We start from the raw sequence: 27660 nt of genomic DNA, 5'->3' as shown, positions 1-27660 counted from the left end.
TACACATACTTGGCTACTTTGATTTACTTGGAAGTCCTATTAATTTTTTTTAGACTTTTTTAGACTTATTCTATTTTTTTCCATGTACAAAGAACAAACCCTGTAAAGCATAAGAGCTTGAATAAAATAAAAAATGGAAAAAAAGGTGAGGATCCAGGGGCCACTGGCTGGAGATGCACTGAAATCATTTTACGGGGTTTTCTTCTTCACATAGATCCACTGTAGTTTTATTTGCTTAACAGTCTTACGGTACAGATGTGTGAGCACGGGCCTTCATTTTGTTTGTCGCTATTAAGTGGGTTTGACTTTACTTTTACTTTATTTATTTTTTTTTTTTTTTGCTGGAGAGTGGGACGGCCATGGTCATACCAGCCATACTGCCTCCTATGCCACTGGACATCCTGGGTTTCCAGCAGTTTATCCTCAGTTTAAGAGCAAACCTTCATCATGTATGTTAATGGATCATATTTAATTTTGGTAGCTTACATAAACCATTCTATAAAACACAATATCACATTAACATTTAAAAAACAAGTACTTTGAAGAACATATCCCAAAATTAACACTTATTCAATTACTTTCAACGTCTACATGTGGAAAACACTTCATCCAATTCAAGTACAAGGATTATAAGGCCCAGTGGGAACTGTGAAGGACAAACTGCAGCAAAACAAGTCTCAGGATAATTAATGGCTTGGAAAATCTATATATATTCTGGGTAGTTTGGTCTAGTTTTAGGCATGATGTGCATAATTAAAAACAAAATTCACATAGGGATGGGTCTCATCTCCACAAAATGAACTAATTGTTCATCTCAAAGCAAGGCTATCCCTGTACTAATTGGGCTTATGTAAGAATAATTTCAGTGTTTATACTGATCTTTACTGATACGTGGCTATTTTAGAGGCAACTAAGGCAGGCTAGGAAGTCATTATGTGATCATCTTCCTCCTGGTATCTAATGAGGAACAGTAAATGTAGCCTTTGGGAAATCATATGTGTCAAGAAATTTGAGGTAATTAACAGTTTGAAGTTAAAAAAGTACAGCATGTAAATCTGAAGGAAGTGAATATTGCCCTATCATTGACAGTTTAGCTACAGGCAAGTTATCATTTCAGTAATTTAGATGAAGGAAAATGAAACAATTTAACAAAACCCATGTGGGCACCCAACTATTAGAACTATAAGAAATCAAATGTTTCATGCATGCATTGCTGTGTTCCTTTCAACATATATTAAAACATTATATTAACTAATGCTTAAGAATTTGTACTGGATCACAGCTACTTGCAAATTCAATCACATATGGCAACTACTGGAAACAATCGAAAAACTTGGAAACTTTTAAGGTGTGAGTGATGCATGTATTACAATGAGATGGGCTTCCCTTACTAACCAATACCAATGGCAACTTTTGTGCCAGCAACTTTAACACAAATTTATACAAGTTTCTGTTTGAAACCAATAAAAAATGGGATATTATGTGTATCTCTTCAATGTGTACCATAGACACCCTTTACACAATCAAAACTTAATATTAACACACACTGTAATCATTTTGCATGTTTAAACACAAGCAAAATGAAAGAAACACTTATCTTACATGTGTCAGTGGTGTTATGCTTACACTGGCTGACTGACACTTCGGAATCACACCAGCTTCAAAACCATTGTGTGCATACTATTACTATTTCTCATAATTAACAAAACAATATAAATTTTCATGCACACACACAAAAAAGTTGACATAGAACTAAAATATACCACATACTGTATATAATAAAAACATGTCAACACACAAATATATACAGTCGCATGTAGGCCTGCATCATGCTGGTAAAACCATGTCACTGACAAAGTATTTTAGCCTTAATAAAACTTGCACATTCTGTTTGGATTTCATTGGTTTTTAACGTGTACATCGTACGAAACAAAAAAAAAATGTTCAAGACAGAGTGAGATATACTCAAGTTAGCTGAGGGTAAAAAAAGATTGAAAAATTAGGGATGAGGGTGAAAGTGATTTGAATTTTTAAAATACAGCCCAGCACACACTGAAGATGGAGCACATGGCCGACGGATCTTAAACTGCCGATCGTACATGTACATATATAATCTCCGATTTCAAAAGTTTTCCCAACTAACACCGTCTGCCCTACCACTAATAGTTGTAAATCGCACTACTAAAATCAATTCCAACTTATTGTTTCAAAGAAATGTCAAGTACAGACACATACCAACCAACTTACCCAACTTTTACCTGCAGAAACGGTGAAAATTTCCACAGTTAAAGTTTGTTCCCAAACGAAACGGGCGCCAACATAATGTAGGCGAGCGGTGATTCGCTACTTCCAGTTGTCAATGTTTACATTGGGTGTGTAAGTCGGTTACAACAGCGTAATGCGCACGCTTCAAAACGTGTCCTGAAAAAAATGGAGCAAGTTTGACAGCTGTTTGCCCTGAGGCGGTTCTAACAAGATACATATATACCTTCTTCCTGACTTCATAGGCAGGCTTTAGCTAAAGACTTTCATCGTCGCTACCCTCGTGTCTAACCGCCAGGGCCCGTCCATCACGCAAACCCTCGCCACCCTGCAAATCGATCGTTACTTCAAACATGCCCCAATTACATTTAAAATACTTACATTCGTATGAAATGGCGGGAAATGCTGCAACCTTGGCATAGATACATGTACTGCCTTTCCCGCTGTGTTTGCCACCAAGTTCACAACCGAGCAAGTCTTGCCGGATATGACCTTGCCCATGTGAAAACAATCGTGACTGACAGCTTGACAGGTCAGGGGACGTCACTCTGACGCACGTTTTCACCTATCTGATCTCAGCTCACCAGTTCTAGTTACGTGATATTTTCAAAGTAATCAAACAATCTGTAATCTACAGATGATTTCTCACTCTCACTGTTCGGTTTTAAACAGTTGTGGAAGTTCGCAGGTTTCCACTGACAGAACTGAAAACAGTGGTCAGGTCGTTTGTTCCTTTTGTTTGGTAACCCACAAAAGTCCGTCTTTTCTGGCGAAAACCCAACTGTGAATTTTTTTTTTACATGTCAGATTGGGATATAAGATTATAGCCTTAAACTCAACGGACAACAGTGACCGCCAGAGCCACAGAAAATGTTTAGCGATCGTTCTTATCAATCCATAAATATAGGCCTCTATTTCTTTATCGCTTTCCCATGCATTAATTGTATACATGTTATTGTATATGCAAAACTGTGTGAAACTTCAGTATAAAGGCATTTATATATCTTATTCATTTTCGAAAACATGTTTTTGATCGCCATGCGTGGAGGTGAAATGAGTCAGAAAATAGTTTCAATTACATTTACGTATATGTTTCATTATTTACCTGTGCATCATACTTACGTTATTCGAATATATGGTCTGCATTGAGTTTTATGCGTCTTACATTGGAATTGTCTGTATAGGCTATAGGATCGTATACAGACTATACACACGTGTATAAATTTCCCTACACGTGCGGAAGTCGCGGCTGCAGGTTTATTTATCTGTATACACGCCCTTTGCATCTTACATTAATATTGTGTCACCCTTTGATTGTGTTTATTGGCACACGTGCCACCTGTTGGCATAGAAATATCTCTGCCTTGATTCATTTATACTGCCCTCTCTCCCCAAGGTGCGACTATATAATAAATACGCCTGTAATACAGCTAAACCTCCGAGGGTAGCAGTCTCGATATACAGCCGGGTAGGCAGTCGGCATGCACGCGCGTGTTGTTATTTCATCTGCGTCAACAAACCTTTTAGTTTGTGATGAGGATGCAAAAGCACCTGTGGCCGATCTGTACGTCATATTGCATGGGCGCGTACTTTCTCCCAAGACACATCGGAGCCGGAGACTTTAGGAAAGCACTAGTACCCCCGGGGCAATACTCCGCCTTTGGATGGGTTGAAAGGCGTGGCAGTCAACATTATAAGGTTACCGTTACAAAGGAAATGTTTATCCACAAGCCATAGCGTTCAGGAAATTTAATTTGGTCTCTCTGGAGTTGCTTGTTTACGAAATACCACTTTTTCTCTCAAGCACACGAGAATACAATACTACTGATATCATATTTAATATCATCGCTTGAGATATAACCTCTATTCTTTCAAGATTTATGCCAATCCATATTCTAACCGCCTATAAAAATCAGACAACTTAACATCTTTGTCCATGTAAAATAATATACGGCACCGAATAATAAAGAACACCAATAAAGTCTAATTACAAAAAAACAACCTCGGATTTTTAAGGTCCCGTGTTCAAATCCAGCTCTCGCCGATTCGTCTTTGGTTTTACTAATTATCATGCAGAAATATATATACCTCGTGGTATGCGATGGGTTTGCACAAATCAGTAATATGAAGACCAACTAAACCCCAATCAAATAAATTAATAAACTAAACTGAAACGATATAATATGTGCACCAAACAGCACATAATTCAACAGACCGACTGGAAATCGGTTTTTACGGGCCTGCATCATGTCGTCCAAAGTTACGGCATATACGTGTACATGTATATACAGATCTACTGCATGCTATATCTATGTACCTTTTCTCGCTATGTTCAGTGCAAAGAGATATATTAGTTCTGCTTGGAATAAGTGCATGGATCGTTCCCTAAATTCATGATAATCATGCATACATGCCTGCAACGGAACAAGACCCGCCACAAACTACATGTACTGAGGATATGTGGTCTAAAACTGCACTGCATCGGTGTTTTCTATAAAATGTTCTATAAAGTCATAACAACTGTATTCACATTTAAAGGAGTACATCGCTGTTGAAATATTATATATGTATGTAAATATTCAAGCAAGACATTAAAAGATCGAGATAATAAACAGTTTTAGGAGATATCTCTACAATTCCAAAAAAAAAATTCTATTTGCTTGGATTGAGTATATACCAGAGCCGATGCATTGTAATTTGCATGTTTTAGACCATAAACAATACACACACTGCATGCATGGTTATCACATCTAAAAAAAAGAATAATAACTACAAATAAAGATGGAATTATTTTTATATACTTACGTTCGTACAAACACACACACACCCATATATATATACATATATGTATATATATTGTTTATATACACGTGTGTTCGTCGTCTTGATGTTCTCTTGATCTTGCTATTAGACAGCGAGTAACTCAACCGTCGTGCGCCAGCTGCATCTGTAAAGGCTTGCAGTCTCTGCGCTGCGCGTCCGATCGGGGTCACGTGACACCTCCGACCTTAAATTTTCGTCTGTCCCACTCCAGAATGAATAGTGAGCACAAAAGGCTTTGTCTGATATCGCGTTTTGGGAACGCAAGGATCTGGTTTTGAAAAGGAGCTATCTGATTGTGAATAGAGATACTCCGCGAAACCTTATTGGTCGATCTTAAGGGTATTTGGTGTCAAACAGATGCACAGTTGCCCCAAAACGATAGGGGGCCTATAACTTATTTAAATACCAGTTACATATCCGTTTTCTGTCTACTCTCTTATGAAATGATGGTGAGATGAACGGGAAATGCGGAAATCGTAATACATAAAGGAAGTCCATCCATAACATTGCTTCGTAACGTTTGACCGTATCCCCTTGTATGGAGCATCACGTGGTATAAGTGCGGCGACTATTTTTTAAAACGTATATATAGCTGGCCTCGAGCTATATATATATATATTTAGGTATATCAAGGTACACATAAGTTTCCCGCCAATATACTTAACAAAAGACAGCACATAATACATTCATGCACGGGGTTTAACCCAACTTAAACAAGGAATCCCTCTCGCTTCTATGCCGTTGTATGTATGTGTATGTATGCTTGGGGTGTAACATTGCGCTGAACAATTTTTCGCACCTATATTGTGTCGACTACGTCGTTGTATTCCAGCTGTATTCTTCTGAAGAGCACGAACTGTCCGAAACAAAAAGGAAAAAGGAATCCCGCTAGCTTCTACATCGTTAGATTCACAACGATGTAGAAAATAGGCCTTTTTTGCCTTACACAGCTTTACATATTGTTGTAACTCTTTGTAAATAAGGTACATATTTATTTAAATTGCATCTGATAAATTCTTAACGCCTTACTTACGAACTGTTTCACCTGTACAAAAGGGTGGTTTGATTTTTCAGGAGAGGAAACCTGAAGAGGTTATTGCCTTTCTCCAGTTATGTACTCAAGAACTTTTAACCCGTGTACTATGCCGGCCATGCAGATTTACTTGGTGCTGGAAACCGGAATGCTCCGATTAAACCACCAGCACATAAGAAATTTTCCAGGTGTGACATGCACGTTTCACCCGCGGATCAGTTAAGATCTGCTGTGATATTGATCAAGTGATTTCCATGCAACGAAACTAATACGAAATCATATTTATAACGAGGGCTATTAACCGATTTTGAGGTCCATATATGGCTTCTCTCCGAGGTTCGACTTGCATGCTACATATTTCTATGATGCATGTTCTCGTGCATTATTTTCAACAAATCATCAAAAAAGACCCCTCATACAGATGTATACATCGCAAGGACATAAACATCTAGTACACTTAGCATAATGATTCTAGCAGACAAATATAATATTAGAATAGGAGCTTTGTCGGCTTGAACATATGCAGTGATGTATATTTGAAGTCAGTTAATAAGTAGATTATACATTAATCCCATGCGTCTCTGAATTTATGTGGAAATGTGCCGTTATAGGGAGTATTTGTTTGTGTTTATCGGGAGGTATTATGGTTTTCCAATGATGGGGTCTCATTTCTTCATGACCATGCAAGAGCTGTGTCTTGCGGAACTTCCTTATCAAAGACATTCGGTCATATATAGCCATGAGGTCTGGACACCTTAAATTATATTTAACTCTAGAAGAGTATATGTACGTAAGGTCCAGCTTGACTGGCATCATGTATATTCCGAATAGGAATTCGTGCTGTATATGCACGCGTTTATACACGTAATGGCATACAGGTCATACGTCTTTACATAACTGATCGATATACTATACCAGTTCCAGAGAGACAAATATAGAAGCAGGCGGTGAAATACAAAGCATGTGTAAATGATGGGTGTCACGTTGCTCTGTGATCTGCATGGAGTTATGACGTCCCCGCCTGCCATGTAGACTCTAATTACCGCCATCTTTTATCTCTCATTTAGGGTTGTGCGCAAGCACCTTCTAGATCCAGGGTCAATGCTGGGTCGGGTCACACCTAAGACTTTAAAAAAGAGGAAGTTGTAACTTCATCGCTTGGCGTTCAGCATTTAGGGGATAGTGCAACGAGTGGTTGACCCTTATCAGTATAATGGCTCGGGCGGGGCAACTTACTTGCCTTCGGTAAGTCGTTTCAGTGAAGCAGCACTAGATAAAAGAGCGGTGGAAATCCGTCCTGCAACAAGGAGGCACATTCCATACACTCTGAGGACTCCTTCGTAGTCATATGACTGAAAAATTGTTAAGTACGACGTTAAAACCCAAGCACTCACTCACTCTGCTTCTGTCACTATAGGACTATTCACAGGAAAGGTAATGGTATACGTACATACATTTTGGGAATGGATGTATGGTACTGGTAACATTGAATAAGCCATCGATTTCGGATTTGTATATATATATATATATATATATATATATATATATATTCACGGTTTAGAAACAAGAGGCGTCTGAAGATGACGTGTACCCCTAGCCCGCCCACCTCCCACCCAGCCGAGTCGGGCACTGGTATATCAAGGGCTTTCGTGTGAGGGGACTATCATCCACCAGTGTTAATATTTGACTATGACAATAATACATAGAACAACTAAACCGGTAAACCACTATAAAACTCTCTTTAACAAAAACGGTGATAATATATCCCAAAATCGTCACGCACATCAAAATATTGCCGTGACCAAAATCTGCTTCATGAAAATCTGTTGAGAACTTTAGCAAGAGTTGCATTGATAAGGTCTCATTTCATTTCAGTCATAATTCCCAAATATGATTGAAACATCTGAAAAGATTCATTACTCTAAACATAGCAATAGGCCAAAAAAAAAATTTGCACCCTCTGAAAAGTAACATGTCGGAGATGTTCCCATACATAGTTTTAAACAGACAGCTGATCGCTATATCCCGCAGCATGAAATGCAAGGGGGAATAATTCTGTATGTTTTTCTCAGAATCGAGCATTTAAACAGGCCCAGGTTCCGGTTCTGTTGGCCATAGGGGATCAGGTCGAAGTTACACTCACAGCATCTCACTTTTTACTCGATCACGAGATAGACCACTGATATTATGAGTGTAGGTCAAAGTATGACGGACAGGAGCATGCAGAAACTGTTATATTCCACACTTAATTCTCTATAAGGTCTATAATCGGATCATAAACATGCCTTGCAACCTCTGTGGTGATCAAGATCCATAATGATCAAAAGATCCAATTAAAATGATCAAAGGGTCCATTGTGATCAAGACCCATGGTGATCAAGATCCATTGTACAATCGAGATCCGTGTGACCAAGATGAATTATAAAAAGTATAGGACCCGTTATGACCAAGATCCGTTATGACCGAGATATGTCGTGATCAGGTTTTTGTTGTGATTGTAATCGAGATCCACGTGACAAGGAGCCATTAATTAAAATCATTTAATTCCAAGATAGAATGTGAACAAGACCTGCTCTGATCCAGGTCCACCGTGATAAATATCCGTTATGATCATGCAAGATCCTCTGTATCCAAGACCCTTTGTTATCAAAACCCATTTTGATTAACGCCCTGAGTCATCAAGATCTATTTTGGCCCAGGTCCATAACTGAAGAGATTAAGTTTTCATTAATCAATTTCCGATCTAAGCAGAAATTGTATGCGGGTGAGTATATTATAAAGACTGTCCATAAAATGGTATATATACATGAAAACCCGCAGATGGCCTTTACTGAATATTTGGCAATTCGTGTCTGTGCGCTGGCTGCATGCATCCAACACCTATTAGTCCACGACAAAGTAAGTAGCCTAGCCTACACACCGATACTCAACATGTTGTTTGCGTTGTCCAAAATGTACAGTTATTAACAGTTATATACTATGTTAATGAGACGTATATGACATATTTCTGTGTATACATGGATATACATATACTTCATATACGCTCGTGCGTCAGACATTAGTCACTCTCACAGAATTTCATAAAACACTTTTTGGTTTCATTGTATGTCATTATAGTAAGGTCAGCCAGAGGTAGAAAAATCCACAGAGCCGCTTTTGACTTAAGTCAAGATTTCAAGCCTCAATCGCCACATTAATAATTTAGTTTTTAGTACTGGAAATTGAAAATTTAACACCTTTGTCTAAAGCTGGGGCATTAGATCAACATCGCAATCGGAAGCAACTGGGCTTTTGGCGACTGGAAGCTATTTAAAGTGTGTAACTAGGAGCATACATGATCAGACGCTGGTTTTAGTCGATCTAGAAAGTGCATGGGGCTACTGCCATATTTACTGAAAGGCATCGTTTTGAGCTATTCTCGGTAGATATAGAAACTTTAATCAGATTAGCACATATGGAATTTCAACTAGCCCCAAATCTCCGGTATAGCCCCTTTAAGTCAGAATGGAACTTAAGCAGGCCTACAGGCTAAACGAACTTTTTTACTTAAAGGAGAAGAAAATATAAAAATTATGCCAAAATCAGATGAAAGAGCGTCAAAACTTATTTGCAAATATGATCTTTAATATTTTCTGGATTTATTTTTCAAGAGAAAAGTGTATTTGGAAATATTTTTGTATGGTGGGTATTTGGGACCAACTTTTGATATTTATCGTTGTTGCATAATTAATGTTCTAAATAAGGATGTGATGCTTGTCTAATAAATTTATTTGAATGTAAATTTGTTGTTAATATCAAAACATATGTATTTAACCTAAATTATGATAATATTTATGATCATATTAAAAATATAAATATGATCCAAATTGAGGTTTAGTGCAAAAATATCTATCAAACCTGTGTTACATCCTCATTTATGACATTATTAAACAAAGACTATAAATACCAAAAGGTGGTGCCAAGTACCCACCATACAAAAATTATCTTCAAGTGTCTTTTTCTCCTTACAGAAAAATCGGAAAAATATTGAAGACCACATTTAGGAATAACTTTTCGCACTCTTTCATCTGAACTTTATGTTATTTTTATGTTTTCTCCGCCTTTAACGCTATTGCTATCTATTGCTCCTATTTCTATCTATATATCACTGTATGGACATGGCCTAGTGAATACGTACTAAAACCATATTCCTTTGCCATACCTTTTTTATTCTTCTGAAAGATACTGGCAAGGCGTACAAAAGAGTATCATAGCAAACATATTTTTATTTATTTATTTAATTTTTTGTTCAAAAGTTTGTAGAAGACAAGGAAATCAGTTTCTTCGAACATTTATTCAGGGTAGCCCAAAGCTAAGCTGGGGTTCCTACCGTACCGCTCAGCTTCGGTGATATAGACTTCCCAATTTTATCCCACCCAACATTCTGTTTACCGGGCATGCAATTTTTAACGGATGATGTTGGGTAGGATAAAATTTTCGCGGAGCATCACTGAAGTTTACCTTGATTCGAAAGTTTGAGTATTTTAACGGCTGGATTGCTGCTGAAAAATGACTTTGACATATTCCCTTTCGGGCGTTTTAGGGAATTGGTGAATAGCAAAAACAAGATAGGGTTCGAGCCGTCCAGCTTTGCTTTGGGCTAATTCAGCGCGGCTCAGTGACCCAGAAGCCTCTCGCCCACCTGCGGATGGTCGTGTTTCACCAGGGTTTTGCCTGGTATCCTCCCACCATAATGCTGGCCGCCGTCGTATAAGTGAAATATTCTTGAGTACGGCGTGAAAGACCAATCAAATAAATAAATAAATAAATAAATAAATAAATCGAACATTTATTGCAGGTACATGTACTCAATTGATGGGAGAATACTTCTACTGAATCCGTTCAGGGAACCTTAGTGTTTGGTTATCTCCCTTCGATAAATCCCTTTCATGTCTAAATACCGGCATTTATTATTATTTTTTTTTTGACTGGACATTGAGAAAACATCTGCATCACATGCTTGTGCATTAGTATAAATTAATTTGGGTCACACCTTTGTTGTAGATCAGGTAAAGGTTTGTGAGATTAAGACGAAAAGCATGCAGCATCACAGTTTTGGACCAATCAGAACGAAGCGTTTTCGAATCTTCTGGCCAGTCACCTGGAATGGACATATTTTGGAGTTGACAGAACAAGCACAACTCTTTCGCGGTTTGTTTACATTGTAACCACCGATTTCCTCGCTGATAAACAGCTCGATAACACAGGCCAAGAAGTCTGGGACTGGACAAACATTTGGTAAGGTTAATTTCTGGTCTTTATACCCCGATCGGCATTATGTTTTGACTTCAAAAGATCGTTTTAAATCGGTCTGTAATTTTGGCTTGACACAGCACGCGGCCAAACCTGATGAGACGTTTCTCAGTGAAATTGATGCTTTTCTACAAACTGAATAATTGTGTTTAAAATTGTTACATTTGGTCCCATTGAATAAGAACACTTTTGTAGCTCACGTTGATGTAGCGGTAATTGAATTGCATCAGTAGCCAGGCAACACTTCGCAGGCTCCGTGTCATCTAAGTTGACATGCCGCCACCTGCCCACTCCTTATAATGGAGACATTGCTCTGTCTACCAGTACTTCTGACATTTGGTGATCGCTTTCAGAATGGTTTTGGAAGATGAAATGACTCGTGAGTTTATAGAAAAGCTGAAGGAAGGGATGGCAGTTGTAAAGACTGTTTATAGTCACTTAGCTCAGATGCTTATTGTGAAAAGCTTTCTTTAGTGAATTCACCTCTACAGCTGTGTAGGGCTGTGATTACGTATAGCCCTGTCTTGTTCCACCTCTGTACTTTGCTTGCTGACTTGAGCATACTACTGCTGGGCAGCAAATAATTTGTCTGTCTGTAGTTGCAGTTGCCTCAGTTATCCAGGTTGGTGTTCCCATGTGTCATCACGGCTAAATCCACACAAGCGTGAAGCTTTAGTGGAAACTGGATAAATTCCAACTCCAGCTGCCATGTTTGAATGCATCCTGTAGATTTCGCAAGATTTCTACAGATCTCGAATAGGGCTCAGTGCTTTGGTAAATAGGTTAAGACTACCTCATTCATGTAGCTGCCTTGCAACAACAACAGCGTGTACCCTGTGCCGGGCAACAATCCTTGTCAGCCAGTTCTCTTGTTTTAAAACAGTAAAGTGACGATGTTACAATATGGTTAAATTGTCTGTTTTGAAGGTGCCAATAAGTGTTATTGGGCTTCCACAGAAATGTTGCAAGATCCAGATAATTTTGAAAGTAACAGACTGGGTAGACAGTGATCTCAGCTGTGATCTTTTAATGTGGGGTAAAGCATAGATCACAGCGAAAGAGTCATCCAGGTTAAAATAGTGGTATTGCCTAGCGCAACAAAATTTAGTGCAAAATGAACCAAACATGCATTTACAGGGCCAAACTCCAGTAAAGTATGTTCAGGATATCCTTTTTCTTCTGCCAATTTTTTCCCATATTCTGCATCCTTGATGACCAGTAAATTCACACTTACGGTCACATGCCGTGTCAGCATCATGACCTAATATACTGGGTAGCTTCCTGCACATGTATGGTTGACTTTTCACAACGTCACTATGGTTTGATCAGCTGGCTGTCAGTTTTGACAGATAGAGAGCCATCTGACTGCAGAGACACGAATTTGCAATTGACTGAAGCATATGGAGCCGAATGACAGTTTGTGCAAACTGTCAGATTAAGTTTGCAGTGATAAAGGGGGCACCAGCTCCATTCAATTTCATGGAAAAGGTCAACGGCTGCTGTGCATTCGCACCTTGACCTTTTAAAAAACATGGCAGCGCGTGGTGACCTGCTAAATATTAGCCAGTTTTCGACTTTCGCTAAAATTTTCATTAGATTAGTGATGTAAAGGCAAATAGCGATTTTGTCAAAATGTGCATAAATATTTCAGCTTTCAGAATTGCTGTGCTTTACGTGTGCTCGGGTTGAATCTAACGCGCATGAATTGAATGAGGAGGTAGCTCTTTGTAAGCATTATACCGGTATTGGGTCCACATATCTTCCAAGTTAAGGGTGGCCAGCGGTCCCCAGGTATTAGTATGTGTAAGACATTCTTAGACCGAGGTCTCAGGCTACAGACTAGGGGAATGTGTGTCACTGCACTCAGACTCTGTAGGTTTGACTAGTGTGATTGCCAGTTATGAGTTGGTAACGGAAGGCGAATCATCCAGAGGCCTTTTGCATGTGTCTACAAAATGCCGAGTGCATTTCTTTATTGCAATGCTTTTGTTTCTGAATAAACAGTAATGAAAAGGAGCAGCTGTCGTTTATTCATATCTCATATTAAGTGACAGGATTTCAGAAATCTGTTACCCCTACTCATGAAATCCTGTGTCTCCTGGTTGATTACTGATTATTCCCTGTCTTTTTCCTGATCTTGTGCAAATCCATAGTTCGGTAGCGCAGAGAGTCAATTATGCAGCAAGCAACATGACCATATTTCGAATAACCAGCTTCATGGGAGATCTGGAGAAAGATGCAGAATTGGCTGTTTCAAAATTTTATTTTACTCCTGCACCATAACTACAGTGGTGCGGATGAAATTGTAGATGTATGCAATTATTGTTGAGAGTTAAGCCTTGGCATGATACATTAGAGGTGGCAGCACTTTAGCGACATTGACTCACTCTGCCACAAGAAGGCACTGTACATGTATATGCAAACACACCTAATGACTCCTGGTTGTTATATGAACAATTGTTGAGTGTGATGTAAGGGATGGCAGTTGTAAAGGCTGAATTGTTGAGTGTGATGTAAAACCGTACGTGTGCATGCGCATACTTACATACATACATACAATGTTAGATTCTGAATTTCTAAATGGTATTTGCTTCCTTTCCGATATTGACTACTGCTTTACAAGTATCACTGCTCTTTACCTATGCAAATTGCAAAATTTTACATTTTGATACATGTACTGGTAAGTTATCATTAAAACACCATGGATTTGATTTCCACCACTAAATCAAATCTCCAGCGTCTAGACCGGGGAAAATCCATCATCAAGTGATTTGAACTCTTATCTATCTAGTGCCACCATTCTGCTGAGCTACCAAGCCATGCGCGAACAGACAGGAAAGAGTCCACTGACTTGCAGTGAACAGCTATGTGATTTTGATGACATTAGTGAAGTCAGTGTTTCAAAAACAATTTAAATCATCATCAAGGAATACATCAGTAGAGATTTCCCAACACTAAAAATCTCAAGGGCAGTGGAAATCAAGTCTATATTGACGTATTCCTTGATGATTGCAATACACCATGGGAACCAGGGAACCAACTGTGTATTCTTCCAACATGCCCCCCGCCTTTTCACGTAAAATGTCCCCTCTCACAGCTTCAGTAGTGGCTAAATCAAGCCAGAATGAGAACCGTGAGTGTATGATTCTCCCTGGCTGAGTAAAACCTTTATGATGTCCACAGGCTACAGGCAGCCAAAGCTATGCCATTTTGAGATTGCAAGTATGCCGTAGTGATTTAATGCCTTCAGTTGTTGTCAGATCCATTTCCTCCTCCCACTTGGATATACAGTACAAGGAAAGTTTAGCCACACATTAAAATTAGGAGTGGGCTGCAGTCCTATGGCTAAATGCTCTTGCCTCATCATCTCTAGGGCACACTGGGACCTTCATGTCCGAGTGGTTAGCATGCTTGCGCAGCACAGTAAGGACTCTGAACAATGTGGTTGCTGGGAGATCAAGTCCAGCTCATGCTGGCTTCCTTTCAGGTTGCATGTGGGAAGGTCTCCAGCAGTCTGCAGATTATGTTTCTCCTTTACTGGTCGCTGTCATGTAAGTGTAATATTTTTGAGTATGATGTAAAACACCAATCAAATAAATAAATCCAGGACTCCTGGGTTGATTGTTCAAAGCCAGCCTTGGACAGTAAATTCTTGGTAGATTTCCCTCCTGTTGGACATTCTGAGGGCCTTGCTGAGAATAAGGTGTGTGCATCTTTATAAGTGTTTGTTGTCTTGAGGTGTAACATGTGGGAAAGTTTGTTGGTAGGTCGTTATATCCACCCAGATATCCTTTACCTAAAAAAATGGACCACCATTAGGCCTGTGAAAAATTTTTGAGCATGGCTTGAAAAATAAATAAGGTTGTCTCATTTCCATGTACATGTTCTTTTGTCAAAAACAACATGACGCCATGTTTAAAAACATTTGTTTCACATAATTGGCCCTTTCTGGAAAATTAGGCTAGGTTGCATGGTGGTGATCTTCATTTTTGTTTATTTTAATAGAATTGTACATTTAAGTGCAATTTTCCGGAGAAATCTGAATGATAAACTTCAGGTCTCTTTTTACACTAGGATTGCATCCATTGTATGAAAGCTGTTGGATTTTGGTCAGAATTTTATAGTGAAATGAACACTGTACATGTATATGATAGTGTATATGCCTATAGGCTCATACATGCGACCATTCTAGTGAATACATACATGTATGCCACTGTCCTGGCTGAGCTCTTGATTAAAAATGTATGCAGTGTAAACGTATCTGTGTGCTACATGCTTCAGGTGAATTACATGATTCCTGTCCTTTGATTTGATATTAACTGATCCTAATCATACACAGTGGTTGATCATTAATTTATATAGTCAGTCTGAAAGCTGAAGGTTAAGCCGCCAAATAATAGACGCATCACTAATATCATCATCTCTGAAGTGTGCATGTGTACAGAAATGTCTTGAACAAGGTTGTTCTCGTGCTGAGATCATCTTTACATATCCAATCCATAGTTCAATCCCAGCCTTGGACAGGGATTCTTTGGTATTCCACTGTTCTCACGACAAAGTCGGAAGTTAGTTGCGTTTGTCTGGCTGTTCAGGAGATCTTACACGAAGTTCTTTAAGTCAGATTTCACCAACATGGCCTACATTGTGTGAAAAACATAGGCAGTTCCTTGCCAAAGACCAGGTGTTTACTCCAGGCACTCCTGTTTCCTCCATTTGTTTAAAAGTCATATGAATGAAAAATTCTTGTGCATGTAGTTAAACCGTACAATGCAATTAAATTGATAAATAAGTTCTTCTCTCAAGAAAATTTGTTGATGGTGAAACATTTGTGTGGTCTTGTTATGTGCATGGCGTTGTGTGGCGTTCTGGGCGGTTAAGATACTGTTATGTTGACTTTTGATGCGACACAATCGTTACAACATTTTAATCAAATCTGTTTAAATGGTTTTGATTCTTAAAGGAGAAGAAAACTTAAAACAGTGACACTATAGGCTGAAAAGAGCACATTTTTTTTTTCTATTTGGTGATGCATGCTGAATAATTTTGCAATTTTTCCTCACCGTACACATGAAGTCTGAAACGGCAAAGCTGGCATAAATCACTGAGTTCATCGTGTCCTCCATCTTTAACACCCTGTAATTTATGCTGGGGGTGTGTTGCCTCTCAGCTAATGAGAGTTATTAAAACATGCGGTCTTGTTGGTATAAACTTGGAACCTTCATCCAACATTCCGATTTCCCGATCATCAAGCGGAAAACAGACTGTAGTGTTCGCTACCTTCTGGGAAGAAGAGTTCTACTGGAAATGTACGAACTGCACTTTGGCGGTTTCTGACGGCAATTCTCCTCACACAGAAGACTTCAGGATTAGTTCTAAAGCAAAATGGAGTCGCCCACAGCGGACTTTGACCATGACTTTTATTTATATTTACATAAATATTTTATTTATAATTTATCAACTTGAGGTACATATTAGAATTTTTTTATGGCATGCACCTGCGAGGAAATGCATACTCTTTCCAGTGGTACTTGTTTGATATTTAAATTTTCTTCTCCTTTAAATATTTTGAAAGAAACCTGTTCCTTTTGCAGATGATAAAGCACATTTATGAGGCATACTTTTATCAGTCATGTGGAATTTGTATTTATTATGTAGTATCAGAAATAGGTTACCTTAAAGTATTCAACCCTATAGCTAGTCTCCAGGGCAGAGTATACATGTTACGTCATCCATAGAAGCTCTTGCCACCTGGTGGAGAAATATGCCAACTTCTTGGATGGAAATTGTGAACTGAATCATGGGACGTCTAATTGTAAATGGCTGCTACAAGAACTGGCCATACCTTCAAACCGGAACTGTGTTTAAAAATAGGATTTCGCTGGTCATTGTTGCCATGCAGTTCAGAATCAATTTACTATTTTTATACTTCCATGCAACTGTAAAACAATTACTATCAAAGACATTGTTGTCCTTTTACAAAACTCTCCATTGTCGTAATTTTGTTAAGTCTATTTCAACACAACCACGTTTGGATCCCACCATGCATAAGTCATTTCTCAAACGTTAGCTGCGCAGTAGAGAAAGAAGAATACATGGCTGCGCAGGTACATCACATAATATGTTAGAGATGGAAGAAAAGTGTAAAGTGGCCCTGGAGACCAGCTATAGGGAAGTTGCATACTTCTAGGTGATGGAATTCTGGTAGTATTTATAATATTGTCAGTAAAACACTGGCTACATGTCCAATAAACATATAGTGAAAAATCAGATTAGTTTTGTAATTGTCAGTATTGTGTGGTCAAATTGCATCATGGACTTTGTGTTTATTTACATTTAAGTTTTTCTATGGCATACATAATAAGTTGACTGTATTACCTAACACCCACCTGTGTTTTACCTTTCTGAGTCCGGCACCTTATGAGCTGTGAAAATCACCTTAGTTTAAGTAGAGGTGTGGGTTGGCTATCAACAAGATTGTGTGTTTGTCTGTGTCTGGAAGAAGGATTGACCAAACATGTCTGGACATTGAACAATATGGAGAAACTGACCGCTGGCTTTTGTGGTCACTTGGACCCAAGTCATTGTTCCCTTGTCAGTGTTAAAACCCTTGTGGGAGGAGTGGGGGAAGGCTGTGACAGCAGGAGTACAGATTTGTCTGGTGTTTTTCCCCCCAGCAGCTAATGAGCTGAGCATGTTGATACAGGCTCCCTGAGTGTCAAAAGGTGACAGCTTATCTGCTGAATGGGATTTACCTCTAAATCAGATTTACTTGTGACCTCCATTGTTTTAATTCTCTGATTGCTTCGACCCATACATACCACTAGGTTTGTTCTGTAATTATAGGGTCAGTCGTCTGCTTTTCTTTTTACCCCTTGCTGGGCTAACATGCCCATTTGCGTTTTGAACTCTGTATAAAGTAGTCACATAGCTTAAGATGGCCATAGAGTTTAATGAAAAGCTGTGGAAGAAGGTAGCTTACTGATTTACTGAGCCAAGAGTAGAAGATTGCTTGTTTCGTGTGTGTGCTATATATATATATACAGTATACCAATAAGGTATAGTTCACATACTGGATATTGATATAGTGGTTTTTGTTCCACTGGCTGGATCGCATCCTACAGGAAGATATAACCTTAATGACCAGTGCTTTGGTGAGTACTTGTTCTTTGATTTTGGTTTGATTTCCACCATGTATCATGCAGTGCTACAGATATGAAGTGGTGGTTCTGTTCTTATTAGTTATAATATCATAGCTGGACATAATGCTCATGCTATACATGTAATTTACAAAGCTTTGTGAAGGATTAAATATATATTTGTTTTAAATGGAAATTTACTTTCAATACTTTGTTCAGTCTAACTCTGGTATTGGTAGTTGTCATTACTAAGATATATGAATCTTGGAATATTTTTTGTTTTACATTGAAAATGTTCAAGCACCTTGGAATAGTTTTTGTTTTACATTGAAAATGTTCAAGCACGGTTCAGAAAACGTTCTTTTGCATAGTCACGTTTTGCAAGGTCTGTCTTTAAAACGTACAGTCAACGTGTAGTTGGTTAAGAACATTCTTGATGTAAATCCATGATCAGAAAGAAAATGTTATTCATTAACGTTGGTTTTAGGGTTAAAAAGTCTAATTGTGTGTGTAAAACCTGACACACAGTGCATGAATATGCAGACCTTGAACTGGAAGTGTTGGTCACGTATGTGTACTCATGTACTTTTAATCAAACATCTTATCAGTGTATAGTGCATTTAAGACATTTCTGTCATTGATTTGATGTGGCTTGGAGATATGACTATCCCCACAGTAAGCTAGTGAAAACAGCCCTCTAGCCTCTGGTGTTATGTTTAATATTAATGACTTGGGAGCTTCACTGATTTTCTCCCTAGTGTTTGATTAGATGTCCAGAGATCTGCAGTGCTGAGGATGCCTTCTCTGACTGTCTGTGTCCGTTCACCTCTGGTGTTAAGGCCAAGTCTGCCCGGCTAATTACGAACGTGTTATTGGGCGGATTGTTGGCTCTTTTGCCAGAGTAGAGATAAATGTAGCTGTGAACGACTGTCAATTTAATCCGTCCAGTTGGCCTGATCAATGAGAGCCTTTTTGTCTGTACAGTCATGAGCAATACATCTAAGTGAATTCCTGTGCTGTCTTCCGTTGTGGCTGATTTAGAAGTGGTAAAGGAATGAAATTAAGGAAATTGACCTGTAACTGAAAATACAGAAAGTTGGTGCATTAATGGAGATGTTCTTAAGGAAATAGTCAATTTCCACATAGTGACTGAAGTTTGTCCATTTCATCATGTCTACTTCTATCTGCGAACTGGGAAGAGATTTATAAGACAGCTAGCCTGTCATATTGAGCTATGTCTATATGTAGAATATTTGGTACATATGTGATCTTTAAATGGCAAGGTTATTTTTGATCCAGAATTTCTTTTCTCGTAATCTGTATGCCCTGCAGGCATCCTGAAAGATGTTGCTCATTCACATTTTTTTGTCACTTCTAACATACATTATTTATGAGTTAATATCTTCCCCATTTTCTTTCAAAGAAATTTGTTTATGCATTTAAATCTATTTTTCTGGACTTTTATATAAATGTAATCTGTTGTGTATACGTCAGTGAACAAATTCAAGTAGACGTATGGACCCACACAATATGCCTTTAGTAATGTTGAGATCTGGCATTTGCTGGTTGGGCCGAGTTTAGCTTTAGAAAGCTTGTTACAGTTTGGGGGCATCCGTGGCTCGGTTAGCGCGCTAGCGCAGCGTAATGACCCAGGAATCTCTCACCAAATGCGGTCGCTGTGAGTTCAAGTCAAGGTCAGGTTGGCTTCCCCTCCGGCCGTAAGTGGGAAGACCTGCAAGCAACCTGCGGATGGTCGTGGGTTTCCCCCGGGCTCTTCCTGGTTTCCTCCCACCATAATGCTGGCCGCCGTCGTATAAGTGAAATATTCTTGAGTACAGCGTAAAACACAAATCAGATAAATAAATCAAATAAATAAAGAAAGCTTGTTATACATTCTGAGGTATCTGAAGAGGTAAACACAATAATTTTATACCCCCCCTGGGCTCTAACAACGCTTTCATCCACCCACATGTTGTATACACACATTTTCTGTAGCCCAACACATATTGCGAACAATTGAACACATTATTTGTATTAACCATTCACCCCAAAACATTTTTAGTGGCAGAAAATGTTACATTTGATGATGAAGCTTACATTTCTAACCTTTCTAAGAACAGCAGAGCTCTCAGAACCAGGTAAAATGTGTAACTTTACAGTCATGGATAAAATTTTAGGTCATATATAGCACTAAATATATTAAGGGAGAAGAAAGCATAAAAATGATGCCAAGATCAGATGAAAGAGCGTCAGAACTTATTTGCAAATATGATCTTTAAAGTTTTGTTTTTTTTTTCAAGAGAAAAGGGTATTTGAAAATATTTTTGTATGGTGGATATTTGGGACCAACTTGTTGGTTCTAAATAAGGATGTGATGCTTGTCTGATAAATTTATTTGAATGTAAATTTGATATTTATATCGAAACATATGCATTTAACCTAAATTATGATAATATTTATGAACATATTAAAAATATAAATATGAACCAAATGGAGGTTTAATACATTTGTTAGCTTAAAAAAACACATTCTAGTGCAAAAATATCTATTAAACCTCTGTTACATCCTCATTTATGACATTATTAAACAAAGACTATAAATACCAAAAGGTGGTCCCAATTACCCACCATGCAAAACTTATTTTCTAGTGTCTTTTTCTCCTTACAGAAAAATATTGGAAAAAATATTGAAGACCACATTTAGGAATAACTTTTCGCACTCTTTCGTCTGAACTTTGTCATTTTTATGTTTTCTCCACCTTTAATATGGGTATGAAAACATCATTTTTAAACATTTATGTTGACAAGGCTATACACGTGTATATGCCAGGTAAATGTATAATTGGTCAAAACTTGACAGGTTCATATAGCAAATGACCTGAAGTTTCATATAGCAAATGACCTGAAGTTTCATATAGCGAATGACCTGAAGTTTCATATAGCAAATGACCTGAAGTTTCATATAGCAAATGACCTGAAGTTTCATATAGCGAATGACCAGAAGTTTCATATAGCAAATGACCAGAAGTTTCATATAGCAAATGACCAGAAGTTTCATATAGCAAATGACCTGAAGTTTCATATAGCGAATGACTTGAAATTTCATATAGCAAATGACCTGATGTTTCATATAGCGAATGACATGAAGTTTCATATAGCAAATGACCTGAAGTTTCATATAGCAAGTGACCTGAAGTTTCATCTAGCAAATGACCAGAAGTTTCATGGAATTTTTGTTACCTGTTCATCCTGTTGACCAAATAAAATATCTTGTGGTTTTTCACCAGTATAGTACAGCAGTAGATTCATACTTAGTGAAAAATTCCATGAAACTATATTCATGTGGGTGAATTACTAATTTTTCAAGTCAGGCTCATCATATGTGTTAATATCCACATATAATAGTATCATAAATGTCCGGCTGTCACCCGTCGAGCATAATCGACGAGTGTAACCATCCATGTATTATTGGTAGGCGTATTTGAACAGACCTTCAGAGACCAGTTAATGTTTCCCCACAGGTATGACCAGCGTGCAGACTTTGATTTTCCATCTATTCATCAGTTGCTAGGATATCCACACACTGCATGTTGTTTGTCCTCAGGTACATACATGTAGACACACACAATATTGATCAGGGTGGACGCTGGCAGTTTTAACCTGTATACCCATAACTGGCCTTGGGAGATCAGTTTAGAACTTGTAGGTTAAGCATTAAAAGCTAATCATATATTAAGTATGTGCAATATGTGAAAGACTTGTTTTTTTATTATTACTATTTTTTTTTTGTTTGTTTGTTTGTTTGCTATTAGGGTTACATTCACCTTCACATGTAGTCCTTGAAAACTGTTGTCATGTCTGTTTTTAGGGTATGTAATCGCCAAGCATTTATTGTATGTGCAGAGTAAAATGTCCTCACAGTATATCGTTTCACTGTACAAGTACATGCGATCACCTGCAAATCTGTTTGCATGCTTGATTTCACATTTTCTAGATTTAAGCATTTGTTATAAATGACTGACAAAGAACTACATGTACTAAGATTTGGTACAGTATGCGAAGAAAATATTGTCCTAAATTTAAGGGGCAAAATTTTGTTTCCATCATCTTTAAGAGGGTAGTAAGTAATTCATCTTAACTAAAATACGGCTAAGGAATATGCATTTAGATTAAATCATTTTAAAGTTATTTTGCAAATTGCGTTTGTTAATGTTTTGCATCTTTAGCACATCACTGAAATGAACAAAAACAGGGGAAGTAACTCTGTGTTGTTAATGGATCGGCCCTCAGGGGAAAGCATTAACTCCCCCTGGCTTTAAACCGATCGCCATTTAATAAGTGAAATATTACAGCGTTGAAATCAACCGCCGTCCATCGACAGATAGTTAATTAACTTTTCTTGGCTGACTTAAATTATTATTAAATTTAATAATTCTTTACCCTGATGTTGCCAGAAGATGCCGATATTAAAAATACACATCTGTTCTTATTTTTGTGTTTAAAAAAATATTTGTATCCATAAAAATGAACTACTGTAATTCTTTAAGTTTAACCTTTTCACATGTTTTCAAAGCATTTATTCAAGCATATTCTGAAGGCATTATTCTGTTTTGACTGATAAAATTATACTTTTTGTGATGCCCTGAAACTGGCCAATCCAACCATTGAAGTTTTGTCTCCAAAATTGAATTAAAAGTGTGAATAAATTGCATTGAAAGTTGCTCTTTCATATATGAAAAGGTTGAGGAATTAGAGTACTGCACTGGACGTGTACATCTGAGTAGGAAGGAAGTAATTGCTGTATGTCTCTTGAACTGTTTATCAAATTCATTTCGCACTTGAAGAGTGTATTGCAAAATAATCAGTGTGAGCGTATTGGACAAAGAAAAGGTCACATATCTGTTCAACAAGTACTTCCTTTCACATTTCTGGGTTTATGCACAAAACTTACATTCCACATGTCTTGAAGCAATTTTCTGACATTTTTATGTGCACTACTCTAATTATAATACAAACTAATAACCCTCATATATGTAGTTATCGATTGGCCATAACATAGTTAATTGGATATGGTTAGTTTTGAGCGATGGTGAAGGATAGGGCTTATCACACGTGCTGCCAGGCACAGTCTCTGTATTTCACAAATTTGTCATGTGCAATCAACTGCGAAGTACATACAGTAATTAATTTGAGATGAATACATGACTAGGGGATTACTATGCCTTGTTTGATATAATGCAAGAGCTAGATGTTCCAATATCTGTAAAACTGTGGTGGCTATTGATCTTGATGTACATGTAGTGGGAAACTCATATAAGCAACATCGTAGCATAAGGGTACATCTGCACTGCTGGTTGGTACACACCAAGCTTGACTATACCAGTCTAACGCAAGTTAAAAATAAATGGATTCATTTAACAGCATCGGTCAGATATTCATAGGGTTTAAGGATATATACTAAAAAAAGTAAAGAATGAAAAGAAAAGAAAAATCTGTTGTCTTGTATCATTTTTGTAGAGTATATAATGCCCTGTAATTGTTTTTGCCTCATAACATATAAATCCGCTACATTTTCTTCACAACCTTAACCTTGACAATGTTTTAATAGAATGACAGTTGAATGGCTTCATGTACATGGTTAGATATTAGAACGTATTCAATTTCATTATCCCTGTCAAAGTATGTGTAAACCTCAATCAAATTAAAAATGCCGCGGTGAAGTCAAAATTGCCCATTTTAGTGCAAATTACTGTTTTAGTACCATCACATTCTTTGTACATGTATTTTGTGTGTTTAAGTGCATAATGAACATTGTGCATTTCTTATATTGCATTTTTTGTTTGATCCTGTTTAATCTAAAATGTGACCTGAAAATAAAAGTGATTGACGTATTACAACTCCTTGTTACTTCAGCTTCAAGGGCTGTTTTTGTTTCGGAAGAAATTAAATAATAAGCATAAATAGTGGTTTATGGTAATTAATATTTAAATGCCTGTTTTCTGGAAATGAGGTTTATATGTGAAACGCTTAATATTGAGTATAACCATGGTCTACTATTAAACGACAGAGCCATTTGGATGTTACAGTGCCCACATCTTTCTGTGTGCTGGGTTAATCAGCCATGAACTTGGAATATAAGGTGTATATAACGTTTTTTGTGTTCCAAGACATTTGGTGGAGTTATGACAAGTTGCCAGCCCTAGGGCTATAGCCTTGTGATATTTGCCAGGTCATAAAATATGAATCAATAACTACTGGCCATGTACATGTATGTGCGCTCAACCAACTATTTGTCTGTTCACATTACTAACTCTTGTCCCACACAGTAAAGATAATGCTCAATATTTGTACCTGATGGCACGGTATGTGCTTGATCGGGTGAGGCTGCAGTTGGCACACCTAAAAGTTGGCCGCAGCATTTACTTGTTTATCTCCATTGTAATATTTATATTTCACATACTGTATCTGGTGACTACATTTTCATCAGATGCACCTTTGATTTGATTGTTGTATACGTACCCAAGAATTTTCCACTTATACATTAGCTGTCAGTTTTCATAGGGAACCAGTGCTCCAGTGGTAAACTGGTCCATCTTTGGCAAATTAATGACAATGTTTCCTACGTGTGACATACAGATATGCGCACTATATTGGTGGAAGACAGGTGGTTTTCAATTAACGTTAAACTGTGCAAATAGCCATTTATGACCGCTTATTATCACCAAGGCCTCACGATCAGTCGAAGTTGAGAAACATGCACTTTCCCTGTCTAAGGCCATCTCTGTTGTAATACTTTATGTTCGGGTTATGATTCAGATTTTTGGTTCGAACATTCTAGTGGAAATTGGTAGCTGGCAGATGTGGACTTGAAGTGAGACAGTCCTATGACGTGACATATGGGTACATATATATGTATCCTATACTCTGTCCCCAGGGTTGTCCTGTAGTCTTCGTACCCTACGTGTCCACAGTATATATACCTGCAGTGCTCACTGTTGAAATTTAATATTCTTCTTGGTGTATAGGACATGGTTGAAATGCTGAGGAAATGGTATTCAGACCCTGTTCGTCCATAACACATTTACATATTTGTCTTACACTAAAATAGCATATGTCCTCATGAATACAAGTACGTGCCTGTTGATATTTGATATGTTTAGTTGGGAGGGGTGGGGGGGGGCAGGGCAAGATCTTATGACAATCATTTTGGTGTTTTATACCACCACATATAAGCTGGAAGAAATAAAAAAAACCTCAAGCACTTGGATCTGTCATAATCAGCTATAGATTTTGAGCTAGGTTTTGCGGCAGGAGCTATTGTAATGCTTATTGGGTTTGCATTATCAGTGGGAAGCAGTTGTAAAGCTATTGATTATCACGGTGGAGGCTAGGGGTGGAGTCTAGGAATCAGGGAGAAGCTCCATATGGCATATGAGACTCCCGACAATGTGTGACGCTATTCTTCGTCCCTGTTAGCGTTTTTGTCAACAGACAGACCAGCTGATTGCCCTGGTTACCTGAGCTTCAGCAAAGGGAGGTGAACAATTAGGGTGTATGGGCAGACTCCATTGTGTGATTAGTACCCAGCCTGTGTGGTCAGGAGTTATGTCATTTGACAGCTGACCCTTGTATCCGGACTGTCTGTCTGAAACCACCCATTAAACAGGAAGGCGTTCCAAAGCCTACTGATGGTGGCAGCACAGGTGCTGTGATTTTCCTAGCTAAACACTGCGCTCCATTGGCCAGTAGGTCGTGTGATCAATCAAAAACCTCTCATTAGTGATCATACTGATTGTACAGGTACATGATAATAACGGTGCCTGTGTTATTTGGTGGGGTGGTGAAAGCGGTCAGAAAGGAAAAGTAAGGCTTTTCGTCTTTGTTGAGGATGAACAGTCTCAGACTCGTGTGAGAATCGTGTAGTATTTTACGCGTAATATTGCTCACAGTCTGTGATTGGCTAAATGATTTACCTGTGCTCGTTATTTGCTGGAGTACGTGTGATCATCTATATGGACTTGGTCTGTAGCCACATGACCTAAGTGAACTCAAGCCTTAGCCAGTTGTTTAGGATATATATATATTTATATATCTTGTTTTCTCTGGAGCATATTCACGAGAAATGGTCTCCCGTGTGGTGTGGTTCAAACTTAAGAAGCTTTTAATGCTGGAAAATAGTTTTCAACTCACCGGTGTTGTACAAAAGAAGGTCTCAGCTTACCTGTGAATGTACAGTAATGGAGCCGAGCTACAGAGTGGACAAGTGGTCCAACAGCACAGGGTAAATATTTTGTAGATATACACACCTTAGATAATGTCAATATTTAACAAGAAAACATGGTTTCATTTTCATTTTTCTTGAAGGAAATTAAACAAATCCAAGCTAGTAGGTGACAAGATTATGTGTTATATAGCCAGTATCATTGAACAAACCTACAAGTCGGCCTCAACAAGATATATTATGAGAGAAGGTGTGGGAAAAAAAATTAAGGCAAGACATGTCATGCCTTTCATTATCACATCATTGGTTAACTTCATCGTCACATGATTAAGCGTGAATAATTGTTTTCACTTCTACATTACTGTGCATTTGTCTGACGTTCAGAGGGTGTCAGACTGCTCAGTTTCAGACTTAGCCTACATTGTACATGTAAAGTGTAACGTGTGTCAAATGTGCAGGCGCAATGATTTCTTTGCCTTGCATTGGATAGTTGTGGGCTACATACCTGTACCTGACCTAATAAATTTAGTTACGAGTGGTGCTTGCATCTATTGAAATTTCTGTGTAAGAGTCTTGTTGTCAACTAAAAACTATATGGTTAATCAGCTAAAATTTCGTCATTTATACTAAGTAACTCATTTTGATTCCAAGAGTTCTATTAGTTTTGTGTGCAAAGAAGAATTTTATCCAGTACATGTGAGTTTCATTGCCAATGTTAATATCTTATGTTATTTGTTGTCTGTGAATATGGAATTTGGGGAGGGGTGGATGGTGATGTTGGGATGCAAATTTTATGTCATTTTATTACTGTATATCATTAAAAAGGTAGTGAAATGTAACAAAAACTCAATTCAAGTGAAAAAAACAAAAAAAAACAACAACTGAATACTGGGT

General features: G+C 37.9%; 2 protein-coding genes across 6 annotated transcripts in view; one reads left to right on the top strand and one right to left on the bottom strand.

Annotated features, from left to right (window-relative positions):
- Nucleotides 1–2756, bottom strand: part of LOC135467976 (arrestin domain-containing protein 17-like) — a 76530-nt gene extending 73774 nt beyond the window's left edge. Inside the window, exon 1 of one of the 3 annotated variants that reach the window (XM_064745951.1) lies at nucleotides 2644–2756. The gene's annotated coding sequence lies outside the window, so the exon portion shown is untranslated. Of the gene's footprint in view, nucleotides 1–2247; nucleotides 2318–2488; nucleotides 2546–2643 lie in introns of those variants that run through there. The other 2 variants (XM_064745977.1, XM_064745967.1) reach the window with 2 other exon arrangements.
- An 8504-nt stretch (nucleotides 2757–11260) lies between these two features.
- LOC135476895 (tubby-related protein 3-like) overlaps nucleotides 11261–27660 on the top strand; it is a 45175-nt gene continuing 28775 nt past the window's right edge. Inside the window, exon 1 of one of the 3 annotated variants that reach the window (XM_064757058.1) lies at nucleotides 11261–11395. Coding sequence is in view for 2 of the 3 variants with exons in the window: in XM_064757051.1 (XP_064613121.1) it covers nucleotides 26783–26826 (44 nt within the window). In the remaining variant the exon portion in view is untranslated. Of the gene's footprint in view, nucleotides 11396–26595; nucleotides 26827–27660 lie in introns of those variants that run through there. The other 2 variants (XM_064757051.1, XM_064757043.1) reach the window with 2 other exon arrangements.

Source organism: Liolophura sinensis, chromosome 1 (genome assembly GCF_032854445.1).
Source record: "Liolophura sinensis isolate JHLJ2023 chromosome 1, CUHK_Ljap_v2, whole genome shotgun sequence".
Classification (NCBI taxonomy): domain Eukaryota; kingdom Metazoa; phylum Mollusca; class Polyplacophora; order Chitonida; family Chitonidae; genus Liolophura; species Liolophura sinensis.
Note: the sequence above shows the minus strand (reverse complement) of the source record. Positions and strands in the feature narration are given on the sequence as shown.